The following is a 27044-nucleotide window of genomic DNA, read 5'->3' as shown; positions in this document are numbered from 1 at the left end:
CACGTACCCTAAAACCGCAAGAGGTCGTCATGCTGTTGAAACTTTGCAAGACGAGAGATTTTTGGTGAATATTTATTTTTCGTCTGTGTATATAAATGTTCGATTTTATTATATTTCATGTGCTGTCCATCTTCTTCTCCTGCATTTTTATCATATTTAGTTTTACGCGATCAAAATGCACATATTTGCGCAATAGTAATGCTTTGGAGTAGTGGGCGTCGGCTGCGCCGTGCGCGGCACACTTATAATCTCAGTTTTTTTTTTATTTACAACGTGATGGCTAGCTTTACTTCAATCGTTTGACAATAATAACTGAGTAAAAAGGCAACAGGTTATCACAAAATAATAATTGATACAAACATAATAGTTTTGTCATGCTCTGGACATTTTAGGGACTCAAATAAGCCACATTTTCATGAAGAAGATGACAGACGTTTGGTAAGTGAGCTACTTTATTTATACCTCTTCGAGGCATAAATAAATCATTTTAGTTAGATCAGTGGTTCTCAAATGTTTGTTTTAACCAAGTACCACCCCAGAAAACACTTGGATCTTCAAGTACCACCATAATGACCAACATTAAAATACAGTAGTGTAGTATGCTTAAGTATTCATTTAAAAAGGCAGACTTAAATAAAAAATAAAAAAACATGCAAATGTAATAGTTTTGGCCACTGCAACATTACACACAGTTTGAAAATGTAATTATGTTTTTTTTTTGGCATACCACTAGATGTGAGTGTGAGAATCATTTGGTTAGCATATATATATATATATATATATATATATATATATATATATATATATATATATATATATATATATATATATATATATATAAAATAATCAAAGGGAATAAGCGGTAAGAAATGGATGGATGGATATAATAATCCAAATTCACTTAGATTTGTTAGGCCTAATTCGAAACTATTCTTGCTTTGTTGAGTAATGGTAAATGGGTTGTACTTGTATAGCGCTTTTCTACCCCTTAGTGAAGTGAATTAGATTTATATAGCGCTTTTCTCTAGTGACTCAAAGCGCTTTACATAGTGAAACCCAATATCTAAGTTACATTTAAACCAGTGTGGGTGGCACTGGGAGCAGGTGAGTAAAGCGTCTTGCCCAAGGACACAACGGCAGTGACTAGGATGGCGGAAGCGGGAATCGAACCTGCAACCCTGAAGTTGCTGGCACGGCCGCTCTACCAACCGAGCTATGCCGCCCCTTTTTTTTAAGGAGCCCAAAGCGCTTTGACAGTATTTCCACATTTGCCCATTCACACACACATTCACACACGGATGGCAGGAGCTGCCATGCAAGGCTCACCAGGTCCCATTAGGAGCAAGGGTGAAGTGTCTTCTAGGATGGTAGAAGGTGGGGGTTGAACCAGTAACCCCCAGATTACTGGCACAGCCACTCTACCAACTTGGTACATCTTACTGTGAAAAATACATGTTCAGATGTGTTATTGTTGGCCAGTGCTTCTGAGTATTAGAAGAAAACTTTTAGCACCACGGCCTGTGACTTTTGTCTAAAAAAATGTAAAAAGTATACCTCTTCATAACCACTGTAGCCTATTAACATTGAAGAAAACAGAAATGTACAGTAGAATGTAATTGTTTTTAGTATGTAACATACATGATTTAAAGTGCATCAATATGCCTGAAATTAAAAAAAGGAAATTCAATGTTTTTTAGTCTGTAACAGACAAGTTTTAAAGTGCATCAGTTTGCCTGAAATTGCCCTAGTGAGTGAATGTGAGTGTGAATGTTATCCGTCTATCTGTGTTGGCCCTGTGATGAGGTGTAGCCCAACTTCCGCCTGAGTGCAGCTGGGATAGGTTCCAGCACCCCCGTAATCTGGGAGGAACAAGCGGTAGAAAATGCATGGACGGAAGGCATTATTTGACCAACCTTTTTTTTTTTTTTGGAGTGCACAGCTTTACAAAGTGGGGGTTTGAAGCATGATACTGATAAAGCATGTTCCCTGGGGTCACACACATCCCCAGTGGGGACCGGTCCACTATTTGAGAAGGACTCCTATAGCCTGAGAAAGCAGAATTGATATAATTTTTGTTAAGGTTGTGCGATACTGGTTACTGAAAAGGACACTTTTAAGAGATAATAGAATGCTTTTGTGATTTTGCTTTTAATTTGTTGATAGAGATAATAATCAGAGGAATGAATGCAGAACAAAGATTTAAGACAAACAAAAACATTTTTTTTTATCACCAAGTTTATTTGTGAACAATTTAACTATACATTCATTATTAAAAGAATATGTAAAATATGAACAAAAACCATTCCCTTGTTATTACATACTACATACATATTTGTAAATAAAACCAACACCACTAGTGGCTTCCAATCAAATCCTTTGCCTCTCAAAACCCTCATGTCTCCATGCATTTATTCCTAACTCATGAGTTTGTAAATAATACAAGAATATTTAAAGGGGAACTGCACTTTTTTTTGGAATTTTGCTTATCGTTCACAATCCTTATGTGCGATAAACACACATATGTTTTTCTTTTTATATGCATTCTAACTCGTAAATAAACGTAAAGAAAAGTCAGCGCACCAAAGACCCTACGGGAGTTGCTCTATTCTGCCTATTATGTGCTCTAAAAATATCCAAACACGTCGGTTAAGGCTTTACATACACACTGTAAGTATATATGTAATGTAGTAACAGTCACAATAAGAATAACGTGTAATATTTACATATTTTGATCATTTTAAGCATACACGGCATATTTCCATGGACGCATCACAACATTTGCATTTACGGGGACGGCGTGGCGAAGTTGGTAGAGTGGCTGTGCCAGCAATCTGAGGGTTACTGGTTCAATCCCAACCTTCTACCATCCTAGTCACGTCCGTTGTGTCCTTGGGCAAGACACTTCACCCTTGCTCCTGTTGGGTCCTGGTTAGCGCCTTGCATGGCAGCTCCCGCCATTAGTGTGTGAATGTGTGTGAATGGGCGAATGTGGAAATACTGTCAAAGCGCTTTGGGCTCCTTAAAAAGGGGTAGAAAAGCGCTATACAAGTACAGCCCATTTACCATTTACCTTCAATAACAACACTACTCATCATGACAGACTTCATGAGAGACAACAAACATAATTCAAAAGTATTTTACTGTACAATTTCTGCTCTCACAGGGATGCCGACTGATGGGATGTTCAAATCTTGCTGTTTAGATGAAGAATTAATCATAATCTTTGCTATGAGTTTTAAAAAAAAAAAGCAGGTGCCGCTGACTAGCGTCTATGAGTGTCTTTATCGCCATATCCGGGTAGAAGTTGAATGTCACAGATAACCAACTTCTCGGTTTATGGCCACAACCTTTTTTCTGATTAGAGGAAAGGCACTATTTATAATGTAAAATCAACAGGCAATCATGAGCAGCAGTTCAGTATGTCAACACTGAAGCTACACAAGCTTGTTAGCGCTCTCTTAGATTACAGCGCGGCTAAACTAGTTTTTCTGCGTTAATGCTTATAATAACAATATTGTTTAAGCTTGGTTAATACTCTGGCAAAGTCGATAACTTATATTCGCGTCATTGCTAGCCACTTAGAACGAGCAGAATATTACAAAGTAGAATGGAAAAAAATATTATGTGTGTCTCTCTTAAGTATTGTGAATGATATGCATTATTCCAAAAAAGTATTGAAACAATTTTACAAATGTAGCATTATGAACAACCTAAAAATTACTTGTTTGAAATTAGTTAAGAAAATAACTAAAATATGTCGATCTCATTGAGCTACTGTTTTTTTTTTAAAGCTCGGAACCTGCTAGAGCCATTAAAGCCATTGACAAGCACTCAGTGCATCAAATCTGCTCAGGACAGGTGGTGCTGACTTTGGCCACCGCAGTTAAAGAACTGGTAGAAAACAGCATTGATGCTGGAGCTACCAACGTTGGTAAGACAAAATAGGCAACTCTCTAATGTATGATTATGCTCATGAATTGTGTTAGCTTCTCCATTCTGCACAATACTGTACACTATGTTTTTGTTGCTTATTGTCATTTCCCGGAATACTCCAGATGTCAAGCTGAAGGAGCATGGAATAGAACTAGTGGAAGTGTCCGATAATGGAAAAGGAGTAGAGGAAGCTAATTTTGAAGCATTAAGTAAGTATCAAGTTCATCTGTGCTGTTAAAGAAGGTAGCATGAAGATTTTTGAACTTTTGTCCCACAGCGTTAAAACATCACACTTCAAAATTGAGAGACTTTTCTGATCTTATCCACGTGGACACATTTGGCTTCAGAGGTGAAGCCCTCAGCTCATTATGTGCTCTGAGGTATTAGAAAATCTCCATAAATTGAGTTAAACTTGTGTAATGCAGTATATTCGGGTTATTTTCCCTATTGTCACCCTCCTGCTAGTGAGCTTAGTGTGGTGACATGCCATGAGTCCAGCCCTGTCGGGACCAAACTGGTGTTTGACCACAAAGGTCACTTGGTTCAGCGACTGCCTCATCCCCGGCAGCAAGGCACCACAGTCAGCCTGCAGCAACTCTTCCTAACTCTGCCTGTTCGACACAAGGAGTTCCAGCGCAATATTAAGAGGGTTAGTACTTGAAAATTAAATTACACATACTACTAGTGTACACATAAAACTATTGCCAGAGCATGCACAATTGTACCTCAATTTAAGAGTGCCCCAACTTAAGAGTGTTTTGAAATAAGAGCTGTATCTCAGCTGATTCTTATTGTTTAAATTGTAAGAAAACATTTGAGTAACAAGCATCCCCGCCATCAGTTGGCATTGTGAATGCCACAGTAAACCCCATTAGATCCACCCAAAACATTGTCCCTTACTCGCTCGGATTAGCTTATAGCTAAAGATGGACATAACTTTGTTTTCCAACAATGTGAAAAATAATAAGTGTGAAGAAATCTGCTGAGAAAAATAAGCAGATTATATTTATTGAAATAAAGAAATAAATCATCAAAACATGGCCAAGTGTGTCACCAACTTGGCAAAGCAATTTTAGCGTATCACTGCTGATTGTGCTTTTTTTTTTGTCCTGTCCAGATTCTCAGGCAAATCATATAGTTGATGTAGATGCCCATATCGGCTGTTCAGATTTACTTTACAAAAGAGAAGTGTAGGATACTTCTCTTGTTGGCTTATTTGAATTTGACTTTATTAAATGTATTTATATTATCATTTGGTGCAGCCGGGCCGGAGCAGGAGGGGATAGAAAGAGAAAAAAAGGAAAACAGAGGGGGAAATTGTGGGGATAAGAGTGGGATTAGACAGACAGACAGACAAAAACAACAACAAAACCAACAACAACAATGGAACAACACCAGCACATACGATATGTACAAATATGATCGTAAAAGTGATAGCAAGTAAGCAGTTAGTGAAATAAATAATAATATAGAAATGACAATGAGCATTTTTCACCAAAACTGGAGCAATACAAATACCAATAGAAAAAGCGCTATTGATCATGAACAATACCAATAGTTTACCTCTATTTTCAACAATACAGTTGTTCAAATGCAACAACACGTATGCATAATTATAGCTACAGAGATGATTAAAAAAAAAAAAAGAAAAAAAAAAGGAATACAGAAAGATAGAAGGGAAGAGAGAGAGGCAACCTATATTAATCTTGTAGATTGTTAAAGTAACAATGGGTTAAGCTTTGTCAATATGCCATGTGTTACCCAGTTTATCATTGTGCTGTTTGGATAGGACCAAGCACATTCATTTAAATTTGTTTCAATGGGAGACGTTGATTTAAAATACAAGTAGTTTGAGTTAAGGGTGCAGTCACAGAACCAAATAAGCTTGTAAGTTGAGGTATTGCTATTATGTTTCCACTGTTTATGTATATCCAATACACACCATATCAATGCCATTTACAGTATTTCAAGGTATTCATTTTATAAAATGTTTATAATTGTTTTTGTATTTTGCAAAGGCGTAGAATTGTACTGCAACAGGTTGAGCAGACAATCACAATGATCATATTGTCAGAATAAATAATTAAATAGAATAATGTGGACATTTTTGCCAAAGCCTTTCATATTAGAGTTTATTAGATTGTGAAGATGTTTTATACTACAGTTGATGATAGGAGTCTGATTTCCATATCATATTGGCTCTGAATATTTGCTATCAATAAGCCACGTCATTTATCCCAAAGGTAAAACAGGCCATTTCTTAGTGTTTTTTTTTTGTTATGTTCTTTCAGGAGTTTACCAAAATGGTGAACGTGTTGCAGTCCTACTGCATCATCTCCACAGGAGTGCGCATTACCTGCTCCAACCAAAGTGGACAAGGGAAGCGCAACACAGTCGTTAGCACAAGCGGCAGTCAAAATATGAGAGACAACATAGGAGCAATATTTGGGACCAAACAGGTTGAGAAAATTAAATTTTGTGTTTATTTTCTGTGAGATGTCAGACTATGTCATCCATGTTTTGCAGCTTCAGAACCTTCTACATTTTCACCAAGTGTCCCCAACTGAAAATGTCGTGGAAGAATATGGACTTAAGAGTGCAGAACTCCCTGAAAAGCTCTTTAGGTGAGCAGCACTGTTGCGTTGCTTCGAATTTATGTGCTGACATAGCAGAATGTTTCTGCAGCATTACAGGGCTTGTGTCACAAGCCGACCATGGTGTTGGAAGAAGTGCCACAGACAGACAATACTTTTTCGTAAACAGGCGACCCTGTGACCCACATAAGGTGTGTGTTGGATTAAATAAGAAAGCCCTACCAGGGGTTTTACTAACTCTCAAATTTGCTTCGTCCTTGTCACCTTGCAGGTGAATAAACTTGTCAATGAGGTTTATCACATGTACAACAGGCATCAGTATCCATTTGTCGCCCTGAATATAGAGGTTGCTTCAGGTAATAAGCCAGTAATTAATAAAGTGATTCATGAAGCATCACTTTAAAAATGTAACTTTCTTATTCCAGAGTGTGTGGATGTGAACGTAACGCCAGACAAGCGGCAGATCTTCCTTCAGGAGGAGAAACTCTTGTTGGCTATCCTTAAGTCTTCTCTAATTAGCATGTTTGAAACTGGTGTGAATAAACTCAGCCTGAACAGTGGTCTCATACCCAGCAACAGTAAGATGGCATTACTTTATTTAGATACAACTTTTTCACTTCCGATACCATACCGATATTGAGCCTACAGTATTAGCCAATACCGATATTTTCTAAAGATGAATGTTAGAAAATGTTTGATCAAGTTAAATTAATGAAACCGAGAACAATGGTACGTATAAAAACACTAACTTTTAATTAACTGTCTGTAATGGACTTACTGTATGCTGTGTCTGGTGGCCACAACCATTAAGTTAAGGTCAAGATTCAGTTTCAATAATGCCAACATTTTGTTACTGGATACATTCTAATACACTTCTGCCTTGAAGACTTTGTGGGTGTAAGTAAAATACAACTTTAATCATTTGATACTTGTTTTTATTGACAAATGTGGTGTTTATAGACTGCAATATTGTTTAATTAAGGACACTTTAGAATTAGTGTGTCTAGCATCTGTGCTGATTGATTGATTGATTGAAACTTTAATTAGTAGATTTTAAAGTACAGTACATATTCCGTATAATTGACCACTAAAAGGTAACACCCGAACAAGTTTTTCAACTTGTTTAAGTCGGAGTCCACGTAAATCAATCCATGGTTGTGTGCCTAGCTTTTGTGTAGCTGCCATCTCTTAGTAGCCTATGGCATACCATGTTTACCTTTTGTAAATGACCTGACTAAAATACAGGACAATATTGGATTGGGACACCGATATGACTGGGAGAAATCTGTGTACAGATTGGGTAGCAGAATTTTTTAAATATTATTACTCAAATATAAATTATTGAACTATTTATTTCCCAGTAAATAATTTTAGCCCAAAACCTGCATCAAATTAAATTCCAGTTTAATTGAAATTTGTCATAAAATTGCTTCACGCCAATAAAGAATTGTACAAAAAAGTGACCGAAAAATGTTGCGAGGCTTCAAATAAAACTCTGCTTAGGTCCAAATTCATCCCCTACATTCATCCATTTTTGCGCTAATTAACCTACTTCATTATTTAGAGTTAGGCTAGTCGTGTTTCATATTTGTACACAGCGCTTCACTTTTTCCACATGTTATGTTACAGCCTCATTCCAAAATGAAATATGTTAATTTTAGTCCTCGAAATTCTACAGACACCATAATGACAAAGTGAAAAAGTTTAAAAAAATATATATTAGCAAATTCGTTACAAATTGAAAACTAAGAAAAAAATCACATGTACATAAGTATTCACAGCCTTACAATTTTCTATTCGTCCTCTGTGGAAGGCCACAGTTGTAGCTGAAACCGTCAGGTATTACACAGGTCTGGCAACAAGAAGAGAAAATGTAAGGCTGTGAATACTAATTATTTGAAGAGCTAATTAGACGATTCGCAGTCTTTGCTTAATACTTTTATTGATGCTCCTTTCGCTGCAGTTGCAGCCTCAAGTATTTTTGAATACGATGCCACAAGCTTGGCACATCTATGTTTGGACAGTTTTGCCCATTCCTCTTTGCAGCACCTTTCAAGCTCCATCAGGTTAGATGCTGCATTATTTTTGTTCTATTGTGACAAGTCTCCCCGTTTCTGCCGCTGGAAAACATTCCCACAGCATAATGCTTCCATCACCATGCTTCACTCTAGGGATGGTATTGGCCTGGTGATGAGTGGTGCCTGGTGTACTCCAAACTCGGTGCCAGACATTCATGCCAAAAAGTTCAATCTTTGTCTCATCAGACCCAGGGATTTTCTTTGTCGTGGTCTGAGAGTCTTGCAGGTGCATTTTGGAAAACTTTTTACTAAGAAATGGCTTCCGCCTGGCCGCTATACCATACGGAACTGATTGGTGGATTGCTGCAGAGATGGTTGTCCTTCTGGAAGGTTCTCCTCTCTGCACAGAGGAATGCTACAGCTCTGACAGAATGCCCATCGGGTTCGTGGTGACTTCCCTAACTGGACTAAATTGAATGCAGCAATGTACGGACACATCTTGGATGAAAACAAACATTCCCATCCGACCTAATGGAGCTTGAAAGGTGCTGCAAAGAGGAATGAGCAAAACTGCCCAAAGATAGGTTTGCCAAGCTTGTGGCTTTGTATTCAAAAAGACTTGAGGCTGTAATTTCTGCCAAATGTGCATTACCAAATACTGTGAATATTTATGTACATGTGTGTTTTTTTTGTTGGTTTTTTTTAAATGTGCAAAAAATAACTTCACATTGTCTTTATGGGTTTTTGTGTGTAGAATTTTGAGTACAATAATCTTATTCCATTTTGGAATAATGCTGTAACATGACAAAATGTGGAAAAAGTGAAGTGCTGTGACTATTTTTTCGGATGCACTGTAAAACTACGTTGGCCCCTAGAGGAAAAAAGTTTAGGCACCACTGCTATACTTTGTTTGTAACCCCATTTGTAACCCACTTGTTTTGCAGTGACTGCATCCAAAATGCATATATCTCCATCTGATGAAAACATGCCAGAACCTGAAGAAAACCAGACACCAGTGATGCAGAGCACAAAGGCATTCCTAAATCTGGCTGGTTTGAAGGCTGCTTTTTCAAGTAACAGTTCAAATGTTTCGATGAAATCCAGCAACAGTGGCCCAAAGCAGAAAACCCTTCAGTCTTTTTTCAACGACACTGTAAAATCCCCGACCTGCAATCTAAGTATAAAATCTCCTTCAGAGCCCACACGGGACTTAAACACACCTTACTCCTCGGTGAGGAGATCAGTTGTAGATGGGTTCAGGTATGGCAAGGTTTCTTCTTGCAGTGATAGTGACTCTAAAAACATGGTTCTGTCTAGCTGTGACATCAGTCCTTCATTATGTGATCAGAAGAATGACATGGAAACACTTACAATCGAAAATGAAGCCTCAATGACGAAAAGCCATCAGGTTCTCCAGGAGATGGAACTACAGAGTGATTCTACCACTTACAGTGAGCACTTACCTGTTAGTCCAGATCTTAAGAGGGCTAGGATAGAGAGTTCAGGTTCCCCCTCAGAGAAAAAGTCTGTGTCCATGGACGTTCCAGTCTGCTTACAAAGAAGGACGGTGCCTCACTACTTCTCCTTGCAAGAACTAGCACAGAAGATAAGGAGGTTGCAGGACCAAAAGCAAAAAGCCTGCGAGGAGCTTTGCTACCGACGCTTCCGGGCCAAAATCAACCCAGGAGAAAACCAAAGTGCAGAGGAAGAGCTAAAAAAGGCAATCAGGTAAAGTCACATACTTTAATGCTTGAAGGTAACATTTCTGCCTAATTTGATTGTTTTCATTTACATTGTACTTGCTCCAATAGCAAAGACATGTTCAAAGACATGGAGATTGTTGGACAGTTTAATTTGGGCTTTATCATCACCAAGCTCAACTCGGACATCTTCATGATCGACCAGCATGCCACCGATGAGAAATACAACTTTGAGATGCTGGAGCAACATACTGTGCTCCAAGGACAAAAACTCATAGCGTAAGAAGCAAAATCTAGTAGCATTCTATTAATATTACTTGTATTGACTTGATTATGGTGTGACCCTGAACTTAATATAGAAATATAACAGGATACCATATTTTTTAACTTCCTCTTTACCAAAGTGTGACCTGCAGCAATTTTTTTTAAGGGACCACGGCACATTCTATAAATATTACCAAACAAATGATTTAAAAATACTAGGGGTGTCAATTTTTTTTTTTACCTGTATCAACAAAGAATAATCACCTAATTAGATTTGGCCCCACATGTTCCTTAACGTTAAGCAATAAGCGCATATGGTTACCTGAAAGGCGGCGGAGGTTGTTACACAGTCAGTGATCAGGCCAATGCATACATTAGTGCAAAGATGAGTGAGGGAACGCCTACTGGTGTGCTTTGTGACACATTTAGCTTCAAAATAAACCCAGATGGGACTTTAGATAATACTTTTACAAAGTTTTGAGCAAATCGATCATTTAGTAAAACATTTTGAGAAATACATCTATATGACATTCTGATGAAATTGCATTGTTTCAAAGTATCGGGTTATTTTTTTCAAGTTAAATTATGCAAGCAAGTAATTTAGTGGGATTAATCATGATTTATCACAATTCAAAAGTGTGATTACGACAATTTAAAAAAATACATTTGACAGCACTAAAATAACTAGTGGATTAAAGAGCAAACAGGTGTAATGTAACGAGATACATAATGCTGACATGCAGGTTATTTTTTAATTTTACAAATATATGTAGTGTACTGGTTTTAAAAGTTACAAATTACAAATAGCTTTCACTTCCTTTGATTGTTCAATCTGTATCCATCTGAAAAATGTTTGCACACCCCTGTTCTAGACATTTGACTTTGCGTCATTGATCACCATTATCCTAACATTTTATTCATGACGCTTTTTCTGTTGACTGGCCCCACCCGTTGTTTTACATGTAATAATCTTTAAACCAGGGGAGTAAAACTACTTTTAACTCAGGAGCCGCATTGAGACAAATTAATTCCCATGTGGGTCAGACGGTTAAAATCAAAATAAATAAAGCATAAATAAAAAACAACTACCCCATTTGTCATTTCCACATATAAACCCTGTGCTAACTCAATAAACTATACAAACTGAGGTAGAAATTCAAGAGGGTTGAGTTACTCCCTGCCTTCAAGGCAGAATTGTATTGATAGAAAAAATAAAACCTGTGCAATGTGTGAACAATTTCAACAAACCAAAAATAAAAAACTTAAAAGACTGACACTATTCTAGTAGATCACACACTATTCCCTTTTATTTAAATTTGCACAGAAGAACATTTTCACAGAAATAGACACCAGCACCCCAGAAAGGGACCAGCGGTAGGAAATGGATGGCCATCAATGTGCAGTGTCTCATGCAGCAATTTAAGTCGGGTTATTAATTATTTATTTAACTCCTGCTTGTTTTACGTTGGGTCGAGGGGGAGGAGTCGCAGCCCCGCTTTAACGTGTACCTATTGCTTGATATATTTGCTCGCCTCAGTACAAACTATTGTTTGCCTAACAGAATTGCTACTGCGATATCCAGTGGACACATTTAGAACGGCAGTTTCTTTAATTTAAAAATGCAGCTCAATTTTACACTTCGCAAACTCATCTCGCGGGCTGGATTGAACCTGTTGGCCCGCAGGCCACATGTTTGACATCCTTGCTCTAAACCCTGACGATAAGATTTTTTTAGAAGAATACCCTCAGTCTATTCGGGACAATGCAAGTATTAATCGTTCTTCATGTTCACAGTGACCGTTTTAGTTGTCATTAATACAATAATATGTTTCCTTTATTTTTACAGCCCTCAGAAACTTCAGCTTACTGCTGTCAATGAGTGTATACTCATGGAAAACATTGATATTTTCAAAAAAAATGGCTTTGAATTTCTGATTGATGAAGATGGTAAGATTATTTCATCATCTTTTAAATTTGATACACATTAAAAAAAATATTTCACCTTACCGTCAATGTAGCTCAGGTGATGGAAAGGGTCAAGTTGGTATCTCTGCCCACAAGCAAGAATTGGACATTTGGCCCAGCAGACATTGAGGAGTTGATCTTCATGTTGAGTGACAGCCCAGGGGTCATGTGTCGACCATCGCGTGTCAGGCAGATGTTCGCCTCCAGGGCTTGTCGGAAATCTGTAAGTTTACTCCAGTGACAATAGACATAATTTCCGAAATCCTATAGACATTGTTGCCATGTTTTTCCCCAGGTGATGATCGGCACAGCACTGAGTACCAGCGAGATGAAGAAACTTGTGCTTCACATGAGTGAGATTGAGCAGCCGTGGAACTGTCCTCACGGCAGACCCACTATGAGACACCTGGTCAACTTGGACATCATCTCACAAGAATGATAGTCAAGAACTTTACTTTCTTAAATCCACTCATGCACGGATTAATCCAAAGCTGAGGATGGATCTTGTATAGATTTAGTTCAGATCATATTTGTGACTGCAGAATGTTGTTTTATTATTCTTTTTATATGTGGTTAACAGGGCTTCACGGTGGCAGAGGGGTTAGTGCGTCTGCCTCACAATACGAAGTTCCTGTAGTCCTGGGTTCAAATCCAGGCTCGGGATCTTTCTGTGTGGAGTTTGCATGTTCTCCCCGTGAATGCGTGGGTTCCCTCCGGGTACTCCGGCTTCCTCCCACTTCCAAAGACATGCACCTGGGGATAGGTTGATTGGCAACACTAAATTGGCCCTAGTGTGTGAATGTGAGTGTATGAGGTGGCGACTTGTCCAGGGTGTACCCCGCCTTCCGCCCGATTGAAGCTGAGATAGGCGCCAGCGCCCCCCGCGACCCCGTAAGGGACAAGCGGTAGAAAATGGATGGATGGATATGTGGTTAACAATAAAACACAGTGTCTTTGTATATGTAAACCAATAGTTCTGAATTGTATGGGTTAAAAAAAATAGTTTTTTTTGTTTTGTCCGAGCAATTGCCCTCTCTGTCTTCTTTTTTTCCTTCGTCCTATTTCTTCCGGTTGTGGTTTGGTTATGCCAAACACTAAATATATTTAAACATTTTTATAAAGTCAAATAAAAATAAGGCAACAATAGAAGTACAGCACATTTCTTTTTTGTAAACTAAATTTGTATAGCAGATATGGGCCTCTACATCAACAAAATGTTTTGTCTAAGCGACAGGACAGGACAGATTTTCAAAATTAATAACAATAATTTGGGATGACCCACGGGACAGCTTGTGGACACAGGCGGGCTCTAGTTCAGGGACCCTTATGTGTTAAAAAATACATATAGTATGTATTATATTTTTCTACACATTGGAATGAGTTTATCCACCATTAATGTTTGACTAATTAAGCTTACCTACAACTAAATATAGCAAACATTGTTTTACATTGCTGAAATATAGTAAAATAGATGGTTGAACATATGAATATATAATTTGAAACTCTTAAATAGAAGAGTTTGGACCTACACCAAATACACAATTTAATAAAACAAGATAGTCATACACATACAGTGGGGCAAAAAAGTATTTTGTCAGCCACTGATTGTGCAAGTTCTCCCACTTAAAATGATAACACAGGTTAGTAATTTTTATCAAAGGTACAGTTCAATTGTGAGAGACAGAATGTGAAAAAAAATCCAGGAATTCACATTTAAGTAATTTTAAAGAATTTATTTGTAAATTATGGTGGAAACTTAAGTATTTTGGTCAACCATTCAAAGCTCTCACTGATGGAAGGAAGTTTTGGCTCAAAATCTCACGATACATGGCCCCATTCATTCTTTCCTTAACACGGATCAATCGTCCTGTCCCCTTAGCAGAAAAACAGCCCCAAAGCATAATGTTTCCACCCCCATGCTTCACAGTAGTTATGGTGTTCTTGGGATGCAACTCAGTATTCTTTTTTCTCCAAACACGACGAGTTGAGTTTATACCAAAATGGATACAATTGGATGATACAGCAGAGGATTGGGAGAATGTCATGTGGTCAGATGAAACTAAAATAGAACTTTTTGACTGGTTGACCAAATACTTATTTGCCACCATGAATTGATTAACGTGGACCCCGACTTAAACAAGTTGAAAAACTTATTCGGGTGTTACCATTTAGTGGTCAATTGTACGGAATATGTACTGTACTGTGCAATCTACTAATAAAAGTATCAATCAATCAATCAAACCACAATTTACAAATAAATTATTTAAAATTCATACAATGTGAATTCCTGGATTCTTTTTTCACATTCTGTCTCTCACAGTTGAAGTGTATCTATGATGTAAATTACAGACCTCTGTCATCATTCTAAGTGGGAGAACTTGCACAATCGGTGGCTGAATAAATACTTTTTTTCCCCACTGTATAGGAATTCCAATTGGAATGTTGGCAACATACTGTCTATGGTTATCACAGAGCATGTCTTCGCCACAAAATAAGTTATTATAAAAAGATGGAAATAGCATAAACAAAAAGTCATTTGCGTCGAATAACACTTGCTATAGTGACGATTTCTGACGCTTGATATTTGAACATTCATTCAGTCCTACTCACGTTGCCTAGGGGACGTCAACAACATTTTGAGCATTTCCGGTCTCGTAGTCGGGTCCTACAGGCACACTCTTGTCGTCAAATTCGACATTTTCGGTGTTTAGAATGATTCAAATTTGAGATAAGGTTACAAACGTATCCTTTTTTAAACTACACGGAAATGCATTTACAAAGAAGAGCAGGTAATTTCAAACAGGCGATATCTGACGGCGAGCAGCAGCAACACAATGGTTACTTATTTGACCTCCCTTCGTTCTTTATCCTAACTTTCCAAAGGTAAATGTACTTTTCCATATAACTGTACATTTTATATTACAACAACAAATGAATATGGTGTCTATGACAGATATGAAGGAGAATCCAAAGAAGGCCGGTTTGATGGGAAAGGTGTTGCCAAGTTTAAAGGAGGGCATTTTTATAAGGTACATCTGTTTATGTATAGCAGCGATTCTATTTAATTCGCTTTATATGGAACGATTTCTATGTAAACTTGCATATTTCAATCCACTAAAATATTTTTTTTATCGCAAGCAAAATATTTTCCACACTTTTTGAAAGTACTGTACAGCCAATTGTTTTGCTTTTTGTTTGTGTTTAAATTGCCTCTCAGGGCAGAAATAAAAATATAAATACATTAAACATGAAATATATACTTTTTTGTTTGCGTACCTTGAAACTCCTTAACTGCATAAAATAAAGGTTCCCTACTGTGCAAAACCAAGTCCCAAAATTTTTAAATCAAACTGTGGAGGCACTGCGGAGATATTTATAAAACAATCTTGCCTTCCTTCATCATTCCGGGAAAGGAACCATTTGGAATTTGCCCCATTGGTGACTATTTTTTTTTTTGGCCACCTCAGCAGATTATCCATTTATGGTAGGGATTTACAAAAAGTGCTTTGCACGAGTCCACCATTGTAGTCCGGGCTGTAGTTAATAAGCTTCTTTTTTCCCTCTCTTGTTGCGGGGCGGACTGGCTCTTACATGCACATGCATCATATGCTTCTGCCATTTCTAATACAAGGAAGCGTATATATAGTTAGAACTTATTTCTGTCAATAAACTCGCTATGGAAGCGTTTAAGACTACAACAATGATGACGTGAGGAAGACGCAGTTGAAGTGTAGGCACGTAAATAGGACTACTCACAAAACGCCGCATCATGAAGTGAAATGCAACATTTTGGCCAAAGAACCACCATTACACAGTAGAGAATTACCCAAAGTGCTTTGCACGGGTCCACCAACTTAGGCCGCGCTGCAGTCAATAAGCTTCTTCTTTTTCGCTATCCTCTTGTTGTGGGGCAGACTGGCTCGTACATGCACATGCATCCTTCGCAGTTGCCATTTCTACTACAATGTAGAAATGGCAGTAACCTGTCGGTAGCCTCGCTATGGAAAAGCTAAAAACTACAACGAAGATGGTGAAGAGAAGACTCATTCGAAGTGGAGGCCTGTAATTAAAACTGCCAACGAAATGGCGCATCCTAAAAAGATGGTCAGAAAGCAGCTTAAACGCTCTGTAAAACATAATCAATGCAAAATTTTGATCAAGGAACCCCCATTACATATGATAGGGACCAACAGGAAGTGGTGATTGAAAAAATCCTAATATGACCTTTCTAAAACTCAAGGACTAGTAATGAAACTCAATCTTGGTATTTTTGCAGGGAATGTTCTCCATGGGACTAATGCATGGTACTGGTGTCTTCACATGGGCTGACAGAGTGCAATATGAGGTGGGATATTGCTATAATAATTATGGTTTTAATTTATAATCTAATGCAAATAAATATTTATTTGGTATAGCACCTTTTATAAATACATGTAGTCTTACATACTGTATTTGGTTGTATTGCATGCTCCTGTCCAACAGGGAGAGTTTGTGAACAACATGCCCATGGGCCAAGGCATGTACAGCTGGCCAGACGGCAGCTCCTATAAAGGTGACGTGTGCAACAGTGTCAGGCATGGGGATGGAACCCACAAAATTGGCAAAAGCAAAGTGGCATACCAAGGTCAATGGAATCACAGCAAGAGGCATGGAAAGGTAACATAATAACATTGTTCCGCTTTTTGTTTCCATTTATGTGAATTTTTTTGTGTGCCATATCCTATCAACAGTTCAAGCAAAACAATATTCAACCTTGTTGAGATTTTGAGGTAAAGATCATTTTATACACAAGAGAATGACAAGATACAATAATTAAACCATTCATTTAAAACAAGTGGGGCATGTTATGTGTTTTCTGCTCACCACATAACTTTTTTAATGCTTTTATTGTATGAATATGTTTTTTAGATTTGCTAATTGCATATTTTTAGCAAGTATTCATAACATTGCAACCAAATAATGTCAAAATGAAACACATGACTGATTTACTTTTAGACATGATTAATGCAATATTTTTGTGATTAAACTGCATCAATTAAGACAAGTTTTGTCTTTTGTAACTAAATAATTTTGAACCTAACTGTTTATCAAAAATGACATTTTGATCAAATCTAGACAAAGATAGAACAACATTTAATGAAATTAATTCAAGCATGTTTATATTTTTATTTACGTCAAAAACTAAAAATAGCCATATAAGGTTGAAACCCGTTATGTTGAGATATAATTTGGGTCCCTGGATCTTGAAAGTTCTGCATTTTGGGGAAATTTAAATTAATATGGATGTTTGTCCTTTTTGTTAGGGCACTGTGTATTATAACCAGGAGGAGACCTCTTGGTACAAAGGAGATTGGATTATGAACATAAGAGAGGGATGGGGCATAAGAAGGTAAGATATACCGTTCAGAAAATGTCTGCATGTTTGTCACATTTATATGTGTCATCATATTAAACAAACTATCCAAGCCTAAAACTTTATGTTAAAAAAAACAATTGTGCATTTAAAGTGCCCTAAAGCTGAAAACCTAAATTAATGTGTTACCTCATGTGACTAATAACCAAAAAATATTGCAATAATCATGTACACACTTAGATTAATTATGCACATAATTTTCAGTGTACAAGCTGTTTTACCTTAACCGTTAAACGGTCGGTGATCAAATCAATGCACACGTCAGTACAAAAATGAGGGAGGAGACTCCGACTGGTGTGCTGGCTGGCATATTTCACTCCAAAACAGCCTGAAAGAACTTTAGATACAACTATTACCAAGTTTTTTGCAGATAAATGACATGCATTGAAGTGACATTCTGAAAATAAAATTGCATTGGTCTACAAATATTAGGGTCTTTTCTTAAGCAATTTTGTATTATGCAAGCGAATAACCACCTGTCCCCTACTGGAGTAACTTCTAACAGACATCTCCGCCATGTATGATTGAGGAAATGCTAGCAGCTGATCACCGTAACCGAACTCGAATTAATCTTGTTCAACGACCATGATCGTATAGTCGCCTAACACTAAAAGGAGCTTTATTGGAACTTTTCTATACTTTTAAATGCACAAGTCCAACTGTTCAATAATACACTGCTTTTTGCACAACTTGTTCTTCTAATCAATTAATTCAATCGATAAATGTGTATTTCTTTATTTGAAATGGGCATAACAACTACATTGGACAAACCAGATTCACTCCATTAAGTTTTATAGCAAGATAATGCTAATTTTCAACACCTGTCCACAGGATGCTCATAGGATATAGACTAACTGTTAATATGTTACAAAATTTACATCCAACCATCCATCAGTTTTCTACCGCTTGTCCCTCTTGGGTCGCGGTTGTTGCTGCACTCGGGCGGAAGGTGGGGTACACTGGACAAGTCGCCACATCATCGTAGGGCCAACACAGATAGACAACATTCACACACTACTGTTTACTGTTGCCAATCAACCTATTCCCAGGTGCATGTGTTTGGAGGTGGGGGTAAGCCGGAGCAGTTTCAGACGTCTTGTGCAGAGGTTTAGGTTAGTTTGAAGTTTCAATTCGGGGGGAAGAGTGTTCCACAGTCTGGCTTTGTTAGAGGATACATCAGACTGTCCAAAATATGTTCTGAACTTAGGAACCACACAGTCCCCCACTGACCGAGGATCTGGTGTTAGTAGGTCTGCAAGAGCTTTGACATGTGACAGCCAAATGTAAAAAGCTTGTGTTTCTTGATGACATCACAATGATGCCAGCTCACTGGTTTTCTGGGAAATACCTTGATTGCCTGGTTGGACAGGGATATGACTGGCTTCAGGGTTGTGAGTGAAGCAAAAACTTCACATAACATTACAAAGTACAGTACGAGGAACCAAGTTCATTCTGATAACTTTTGCTAATTAAAATGCAAAGCTAATGTCTTCTTACACACTAGGCATGGACGGCTTGGCTCAGTTGATAGAGCGGCCGTGTCAGCAACTTGAAGGTTCCTTGATGGGTTGTGGTTAGGCATGGCAGCTCCTCCCATCAGTGTGTGAATAGGTGAATGTGGAAATAGTGTCATTGAGTACCTTGAAGGTAGAAAAGTGCTATACAAGTATAACCCATTTACCATTTCCCTGGAGCAGACAAAGATGATAATGATGTCGCTGTTACCGTCACCAAATATTCAGGCAATTTGTGTCGCTGTGTCGCTGGCTGCAGTCGAGTCGCTAAAGTTGTAGCTGCACATCTAACATTTAAAAATTCTGCACTTTTCAAAAATCCTGTGTTTAACCAGGTTCTTTACCGCAATTGCCTTTATTTTCGCGTCAAAAATATTGCAGAGAGCTTAATCTGTGTCGGCAACACATTTGGAAAAGATGAGCCAAACTTAAGAGCTTCCTCTATTTAGTATGATGATTGGGTTTTTACCATAAACATTCGAGTTGCAAGTTTAATTAGAGCATTTCCGCTTTGGAAGCGCCTGTTTTCCTCAAGTGCATCCCTAATCTCAATGCGATGCAATCTGTACTTTGACTAAGCCATACTAAAATTTGTTTAAAGCCATTTCAAGGTAGACTTTCTGTTGTGTTTTGGATCAAGAACCCAAGTGGTTTGCATGTGACTTCTCTTACCTATCAGCTACCCGTCTGGTAACATTTATTTTGGTGAGTGGAGGAATAATTTAAGAAATGGAGAAGGTACCATGAGGTGGCTGAACGTGGGACAGCTTTACATTGGGAACTGGCGAGATGGAGTCCAGGTAGGAATTTTGTATTTCCACTCCTGTCATCCTTTTGTTTCGCCTGCTGGTTGTTCTTCTCGGCAGCATGGCCAAGGCACTCACGTGTGGCTGGTGAAGCGAACAGATGGATCGGAATTTCGTCCAAGTAATCAGTACACGGGGAACTTTTTCCTGGGTCAGAGACATGGACATGGAATATTTTATTACTCTAGTGGTGACACCTATGAGGGAGGATGGATGAGCAATAAAAAACACGGGAAGGTGAATTGAAAAAAATGCATATTAAAAGACAACAAGAGTCAAGTTTTATAAGTGATCTTTTTATGTTTAGGGAAAAGTCACCCTCAAGGATGGCCACACCTTTGAAGTACAGTTCATCAATGACAAAATGGAGACTTCCAACATGACAGAAAACGGAACATCCATTCGACATGGTACAACACACACTCGACTTTCAAAAGAGACGCCAGCCCTCATATTCTGCTATGTGCATTTCTCAACACATCAGGTGTGGGCGAGTCCACTCTCGGACCAGACATGACTGTCAATATTGATTGTATTTTGGAGAAATTTCCCCTGGGAAAACGAGATACCGAGCTCAAACAGGTTCGGTGGCCGAGCTGTTTCTGATATTTGGTGCCCTCCATTAAACACACTTATGCGCTGTGTCCAACAGGTGAGGTACGTGCTGCTAAGGCACAAGACAGAGTTTAGGGCTGTCTACCGTTTCTACAGCCGACTGGGACAACGCCAGACCCCAGGTGCTGCCTTTCTGCTGTCCCGCATGCAGATGTGGCGCCTGCTCAAAGACTGTTACATCCACCATCGCGGCATCACCTTGGCAGAGCTGGATCTTTTTATAAGAGGTGGGCGTTCTCTCTAACCCCCTGTTGTGTACATAGTTTCACCTCTACGGTAAATGAGTCGTATCTGTCATTTTTACTGATCTCAGACAACCCGGACCCAGCTGAGGTTCACTCCCCCTTTACTCCAATCATGCTCTGTCGCTTCCTCAGCTGCCTGGTAGTCATTGCTTACCACATCTACCAGAAGGACATTGAGTAAGTAAAGCTTGTTATTTTACCACCCTCTTATTTTTGGTTAGCGCCAACCCTTAGTTGGATGGCTAGGCGATTTTCCTGTCAGGGCTGCACCTCCCTAAATCACACGCTGTGCGTAAGACCCAGTGCTCTATGGAAAAAGCGTGTGTAAAATGTAAATTTATGAATGACAGAGCATGTGTATTCATATGTAGTTTTACTGCAAATATATTCTTGGCCACTTCCCGTGGCGCACGCACAGAGTTAGTGCTTGTCTCAAAAGACGACTGTGCTGGGATTGCATCCGGGTTGAAGTTGAGATGAGAAGATTATGTCATTTATGTTTCAATGATGTTAAAATTGTTATTTTCCACAAAAAAATCATTATTGAACCATTTTTTCTTATGAATTTGTTTTAGTACAAAACATGCATTATTTCATTGAATTCAGGTTTGATTAAAAAAGAATAAAGTGTGAAAAAAAATGTAATACAATTCTGCTTAAGGACCCAATTTTAGCTTACAGCGGCCCTGGGCATTTACATATTGACCTTTCAACAAAATCAGTGCCATTTTGAGGAAATAAAATGTATAAATACACAATCCTGCACATTAGTTTAATAATGAATTTAAAAGATTAAATTTAACTACCTTGAACACTAATTTACATTTGTTGTCACTTTCTTTTTTGTGTTTTTGTGTTCCTTTACATATGTAAAGGAACACTTCTGTTTATTTAATTCAAGAACAAAAAAAGGTCATTTAGTTCGAATATACACTTTAGTCGTACTCTGAGAGTCCTGTTTCTATAACTGGATTGTTGGTAATATTATACTTCAAGTTCATTTTATCTCCTCTCTGAGCTGCCACCTTACCGTGGTAGAGGAGTTTGCGTGTCCCAATGATCCTAGGAGCTATGTTGTCCGGGGGCTTTAAGCCCCCTGGTAGGGTCTCCCAAGGCAAACTGGTCCTAGGTGAGGGACCAGACAAAGAGCAGCTCGAAAACCTCTATGAAAAGTAAAAACAAAGGACCCAGATTTCCCTCGTCCGGACGCGGGTCACCAGGGCCCCCCTCTGGAGCCAGGCCCGGAGGAGGGGCACGATGGCGAGCGCCTGGTGGCCGGGCCTGTACCCATGGGGCCCGGCCGGGCACAGCCCGAAGAGGCAACGTGGGTCCCCCCCTCCAATGGGCTCACCACCCATAGCAGGGGCCATAGAGGTCGGGTGCAATGTGAGCTGGGCGGCAGCCGAAGGCAGGGCACTTGGCGGTCTGATCCTCGGCTACATAAGCTCGCTCTTGGGACGTGGAACGTCACCTCACTGGGGGGAAAGGAGCCTGAGCTAGTGCGCGAAGTAGAGAAATTCCGGCTGGATGTAGTCGGACTCACTTCGACGCACAGCAAGGGCTCTGGAACCACTTCTCTTGAAAGGGGCTGGACTCTCTTTCACTCTGGCGTTGCCGGCAGTGAGAGGCGACGGGCTGGGGTGGCAATTCTCGTTGCCCCCCGGCTCAAAGCCTGCACGTTGGAGTTCAACCCAGTGGACGAAAGGGGAGCCTCCCTCCGCACCAAAACAGTTCAGAGTACCCACCCTTTTTGGGTACACTCGAGGGAGTACTGGAGAGTGCTCCCCCGGGTGATTCCCTTGTTCTGCTGGGGGACTTCAACGCTTTTGTTGGTAATGTCAGTGAAACCTGGAGAGGCGTGATTGGGAAGAATGGCCGCCCGGATCTGAACCCGAGTGGTGTTTTGTTATTGGACTTCTGTGCTCGTCACAGTTTGTCCATAACAAACACCATGTTCAACATAAGGGTGTCCATATGTGCACTTGGCACCAGGACACCCTAGGCCGCAGTTCCATGATCGACTTTGTAGTTGTGTCATCGGATTTGCGGCCTCATGTTTTGGACACTCGGGTAAAGAGAGGGGTGGAGCTTTCTACCGATCACCACCTGGTGGTGAGTTGGCTGCGATGGTGGGGGAGGATGCCGGACAGACCTGGCAGGCCCAAACGCATTGTGAGGGTTTGCTGGGAACGTCTGGCAGAGTCTCCTGTCAGAGAAAGTTTCAATTCCCACCTCCGGAGGAACTTTGAACATGTCACGAGGGAGGTGCTGGACATTGAGTCCGAGTGGACCATGTTCCGCACCTCTATTGTCGAGGCGGCTGATTGGAGCTGTGGCCACAAGGTAGTTGGTGCTTGTCGTGGCGGTAATCCTAGAACCCGGTGGTGGACACCAGCGGTGAGGGATGCCGTCAAGCTGGAGAAGGAGTCCTATCGGGTTCTTTTGGTTCATAGGACTCCAGAGGCAGTGGACAGGTACCGACAGGCCAAGCGATGTGCAGCTTCAGCGGTCGCAGAGACAAAAACTCGGACATGGAAAGAGTTTGGGGAAGCCATGGAAAATGACTTCCGGATGGCTTCGAAGCGATTCTGGACCACCAACCGCCGCCTCAGGAAGGGGAAGCAGTGCACTGTCAACATCTGCTGACCTCAACTGCGGATGTTGTGGGTAGGTGGAAGGAATACTTCGAAGACCTCCTCAATCCCACCAACACGTCTTCCCATGAAGAAGCAGTGCCTGGGGAATCTGTGGTGGACTCTCCTATTTCTGGGGCTGAGGTTGCTGAGGTAGTTGAAAAGCTCCTCGGTGGAAAGGCCCCAGGGGTGGATGAGATCCGCCCGGAGTTCCTTAAGGCTCTGGATGCTGTGGGGCTGTCTTGGTTGACAAGACTCTGCAGCATCGCGTGGGGGCGGTACTTCTGGATTGGCAGACCGGGGTGTTGGTCCCTCTCTTTAAGAAGGGGGACCGGAGGGTGTGTTCCAACTATTGTGGGATCACACTCCTCAGCCTTCCCGGTAAGGTTTATTCAGGTGTACTGGAGAGGAGGCTACGCCGGATAGTCGAACCTCGGATTCAGGAGGAACAGTGTGGTTTTCGTCCTGGTTGTGGAACTGTGGACCAGCTCTATACTCTCGGCAGGGTTCTTGAGGGTGCATGGGAGTTTGCCCAACCAGTCTACATGTGCTTTGTGGACTTGGAGAAGGCATTCGACCGTGTCCCTCGGGAAGTCCTGTGGGGAGTGCTCAGAGAGTATGGGGTATCGGACTGTCTTATTGTGGCAGTCCGATCCCTGTACGATCAGTGTCAGAGCTTGGTCCGCATTGCTGGCAGTAAGTCGGACACGTTTCCAGTGAGGGTTGGACTCCGCCAAGGCTGCCCTTTGTCACCGATTCTGTTCATAACTTTTATGGACAGAATTTCTAGGCGCAGTCAAGGCATTGAGGGGTTCCGGTTTGGTGGCCGCGGGATTAGGTCTCTGCTTTTTGCAGACGATGTGGTCCTGTTGGCTTCATCTGGCCGGGATCTTCAGCTCTCACTGGATCGGTTCGTAGCAGAGTGTGAAGCGGCCGGAATGAGAATCAGCCCCTCCAAATCCGAGTCCATGGTTCTCTCCCGGAAAAGGGTGGGGTGCCATCTCCGGGTTGGGGAGGAGACCCTGCCCCAAGTGGAGGAGTTCAAGTACCTAGGAGTCTTGTTCACGAGTGGGGGATGAGTGGATCATGAGATCGACAGGCGGATCGGTGCGGCGTCTTCAGTAATGCGGACGTTGTACCGATCCATTGTGGTGAAGAAGGAGCTGAGCCGGATGGCAAAGCTCTCAATTTACCGGTCGATCTACGTTCCCATCCTCACCTATGGTCATGAGCTTTGGGTCATGACCGAAAGGATAAGATCACGGGTACAAGCGGCCGAAATGAGTTTCCTCCGCCGTGTGGCGAGGCTCTCCCTTAGAGATAGGGTGAGAAGCTCTGCCATCCGGGAGGAACTCAAAGTAAAGCCGCTGCTCCTCCACATGGAGAGGAACCAGATGAGGTGGCTAGGGCATCTGGTCAGGATGCCATCCGAACGCCTCCCGAGGGAGGTGTTTAGGGCACGTCCAACCGGTAGGAGGCCACGGGGAAGACCCAGGACACGTTGGGAAGACTATGTCTCCCGGCTGGCCTGGGAACGCCTCGGGATCCCCCGGGAAGAGCTAGACGAAGTGGCTGGGGAGAGGGAAGTCTGGGCTTCCCTGCTTAGGCTGCTGCCCCCGCGACCCGACCTCGGATAAGCGGAAGAAGTAGGATGGATGGAAGTTCATTTTATTAAAAAAAAAACATCAACCCAAAACAATTCAGTAAAATTCACTTTGTGTTTTTTTTTTTTTAGCTCAATTTAGGTTTAGGTTTTTTTTCAGTCCTGTTCCCCTCTAGAAAACGTCCACATGGAATTTGGACGTTTGGACATTTATGTATCTGCTGATATACCAACTATTACTTGAAATCTCATTACAGTCCTGTTACCTAAATAATAGTATGAAATATTGTGTTTATTTTTGGGTAGAATCCCTGTCATGTGCTTATTGTCGACATATGTTTAGCATACAGTAAATGCCACATAGCTATATTTTATTTATTTGCCATGCTACAAACTCACTCCTGTTACTCAAATGAGTTATGTTGAGATCAGGAAGCTAGTCCTAAAATACAATACATTTGTCTGAGTGAGTATTTACTGTATAATGCACAATGGAGCATTATGCATGTCAAAGTTCCTCCTGTGCTGTTGTTGCATACAGGCCATCGAATTACCTTCTGGCTTCTTGCTTCTCCAAACTGCTGATCGATGACATATTTCCAAATGCTATGAATGTAAAAGGTAAATATAATTAAACATCAATGGGATATTTGTGTTAATGTTTTGCCAAAGCTTCCTTTCCGATCTATATTACATTGCACTCATTATTTTTAATAATGGGCCCAGGCTTCCTGTTTAACCCACCCGGGCATGCAGTTGTAGCGGTTGACTATGTGAGGAAAAGCTTGGAGGTCTATCAGGCTTACTGCAGGTTCAATGCACCCCCCAGGGATGACTGCACTATGACAAACCGGCAAATGCTGTGGCTGTACAAGGTAACAATCTTTAATAACTGGAGACTGAAATAGCGAATATAGTATCTGTGACAAGGAGCGATGCAGCCATGATGACACAGAGTCTGGCTTGAAAAACAAGTCTTAAAAAAAAACTCTTAAAAAAGAGGGATTGTCTTATACTTGGTTTAATATGGTACTTCTTTTGGTATGACTTCTTTGTCCACCACACAGGATCTCAAACTTTTTGACCATAATTTGACCGTAAGCAACATGATAGAAGTAATCTGTGAAGAAATCTGGGACCCTGGTAACGTGCCAGCATGCATGGAAATAGAGGTGGGTGTATTTATTTAATATGCATTCATTCATCCAATTTGTTATGCCCACACCTGCCTTTCTCTGTCCTATTTTGCAGGTTGTATTCCTAGAATTCTTTGAGGTTCTCCTCGGCTGTGCTGAGATTAAATGTCAGGAGGTTAGTAATTTTGTATTTGTTCTTTTTAAAAGAGCAACAGATTGATGAAATTTCAATAGAATAATTCTGACTCTAGGTAGTTCTTTACCTTTCTGTCGTCACACTCCTTGGGCCATTCTACCAATGATGTACTATTCGTAGCACGAAAAATTAACATGTGCATGATAAGATTAGACTTTACAGCAGGGGTGCCCACACTTTTTCTGCAGGCGAGCTACTTTTCAATTGACCAAGTCGAGGGGGATCTACCTCATTCAGAAATATTATTTATATGCATTTATTTATGAAAAACTGGTTTTTCTTAACAAGTTAAAGGTGTTTAACGATCATACAAGCATGTTTAACACATATAGATTCATGTCTTTCATGAAGACAAGAATATAAGTTGATGTATTACCTGATTCTGATTGGAATCAGATAGTAGTGTTGA

General features: G+C 40.3%; 2 protein-coding genes across 2 annotated transcripts in view; both read left to right on the top strand.

Annotated features, from left to right (window-relative positions):
• The first annotated feature begins 203 nt into the window (after nt 1-203).
• Nucleotides 204-13053, top strand: pms2 (PMS1 homolog 2, mismatch repair system component). Its single transcript, XM_061909085.1, has 15 exons — nt 204-438; nt 3792-3931; nt 4056-4142; nt 4211-4313; nt 4399-4582; nt 6225-6392; nt 6460-6557; nt 6619-6718; nt 6799-6883; nt 6953-7105; nt 9490-10273; nt 10357-10524; nt 12356-12456; nt 12528-12697; nt 12770-13053. Exons 1-15 carry the CDS (start codon nt 416-418, stop codon nt 12911-12913), a joined length of 2508 nt encoding a protein of 835 aa, XP_061765069.1. The 5' UTR covers nt 204-415; the 3' UTR covers nt 12914-13053.
• A 1187-nt stretch (nt 13054-14240) lies between these two features.
• Nucleotides 14241-27044, top strand: part of rsph10b (radial spoke head 10 homolog B) — a 19602-nt gene continuing 6798 nt past the window's right edge. The window contains exons 1-15 of the mRNA XM_061909088.1: nt 14241-15357; nt 15428-15503; nt 16751-16819; nt 16957-17130; nt 17778-17863; nt 20081-20201; nt 20268-20444; nt 20515-20617; nt 20692-20789; nt 20860-21049; nt 21136-21244; nt 25845-25924; nt 26030-26178; nt 26371-26475; nt 26555-26614. Of these exons, the coding sequence (XP_061765072.1) occupies nt 15242-15357; nt 15428-15503; nt 16751-16819; nt 16957-17130; nt 17778-17863; nt 20081-20201; nt 20268-20444; nt 20515-20617; nt 20692-20789; nt 20860-21049; nt 21136-21244; nt 25845-25924; nt 26030-26178; nt 26371-26475; nt 26555-26614 (1713 nt within the window). The 5' untranslated portion in view covers nt 14241-15241. The remainder of the gene's footprint in view (nt 15358-15427; nt 15504-16750; nt 16820-16956; nt 17131-17777; nt 17864-20080; nt 20202-20267; nt 20445-20514; nt 20618-20691; nt 20790-20859; nt 21050-21135; nt 21245-25844; nt 25925-26029; nt 26179-26370; nt 26476-26554; nt 26615-27044) is intronic.

Source organism: Nerophis ophidion, linkage group LG08, assembly GCF_033978795.1.
Source record: "Nerophis ophidion isolate RoL-2023_Sa linkage group LG08, RoL_Noph_v1.0, whole genome shotgun sequence".
In the NCBI taxonomy this organism is placed as follows: Eukaryota; Metazoa; Chordata; class Actinopteri; order Syngnathiformes; family Syngnathidae; genus Nerophis; species Nerophis ophidion.
Note: the sequence above shows the minus strand (reverse complement) of the source record. Positions and strands in the feature narration are given on the sequence as shown.

What these genes read in the sequence shown, in the direction of transcription:
- pms2 (XM_061909085.1), top strand. Translation starts at nt 416, where the DNA reads ATGAAGAAGATGACAGACGTTTG. An exon ending in GAATATAGAGGTTGCTTCAG is followed by an intron (nt 6,884 to 6,952) that starts GTAATAAGCCAG and finishes TTCTTATTCCAG; the next exon opens with AGTGTGTGGATGTGAACGTA. An exon ending in CCAGGGCTTGTCGGAAATCT is followed by an intron (nt 12,698 to 12,769) that starts GTAAGTTTACTC and finishes GTTTTTCCCCAG; the next exon opens with GTGATGATCGGCACAGCACT.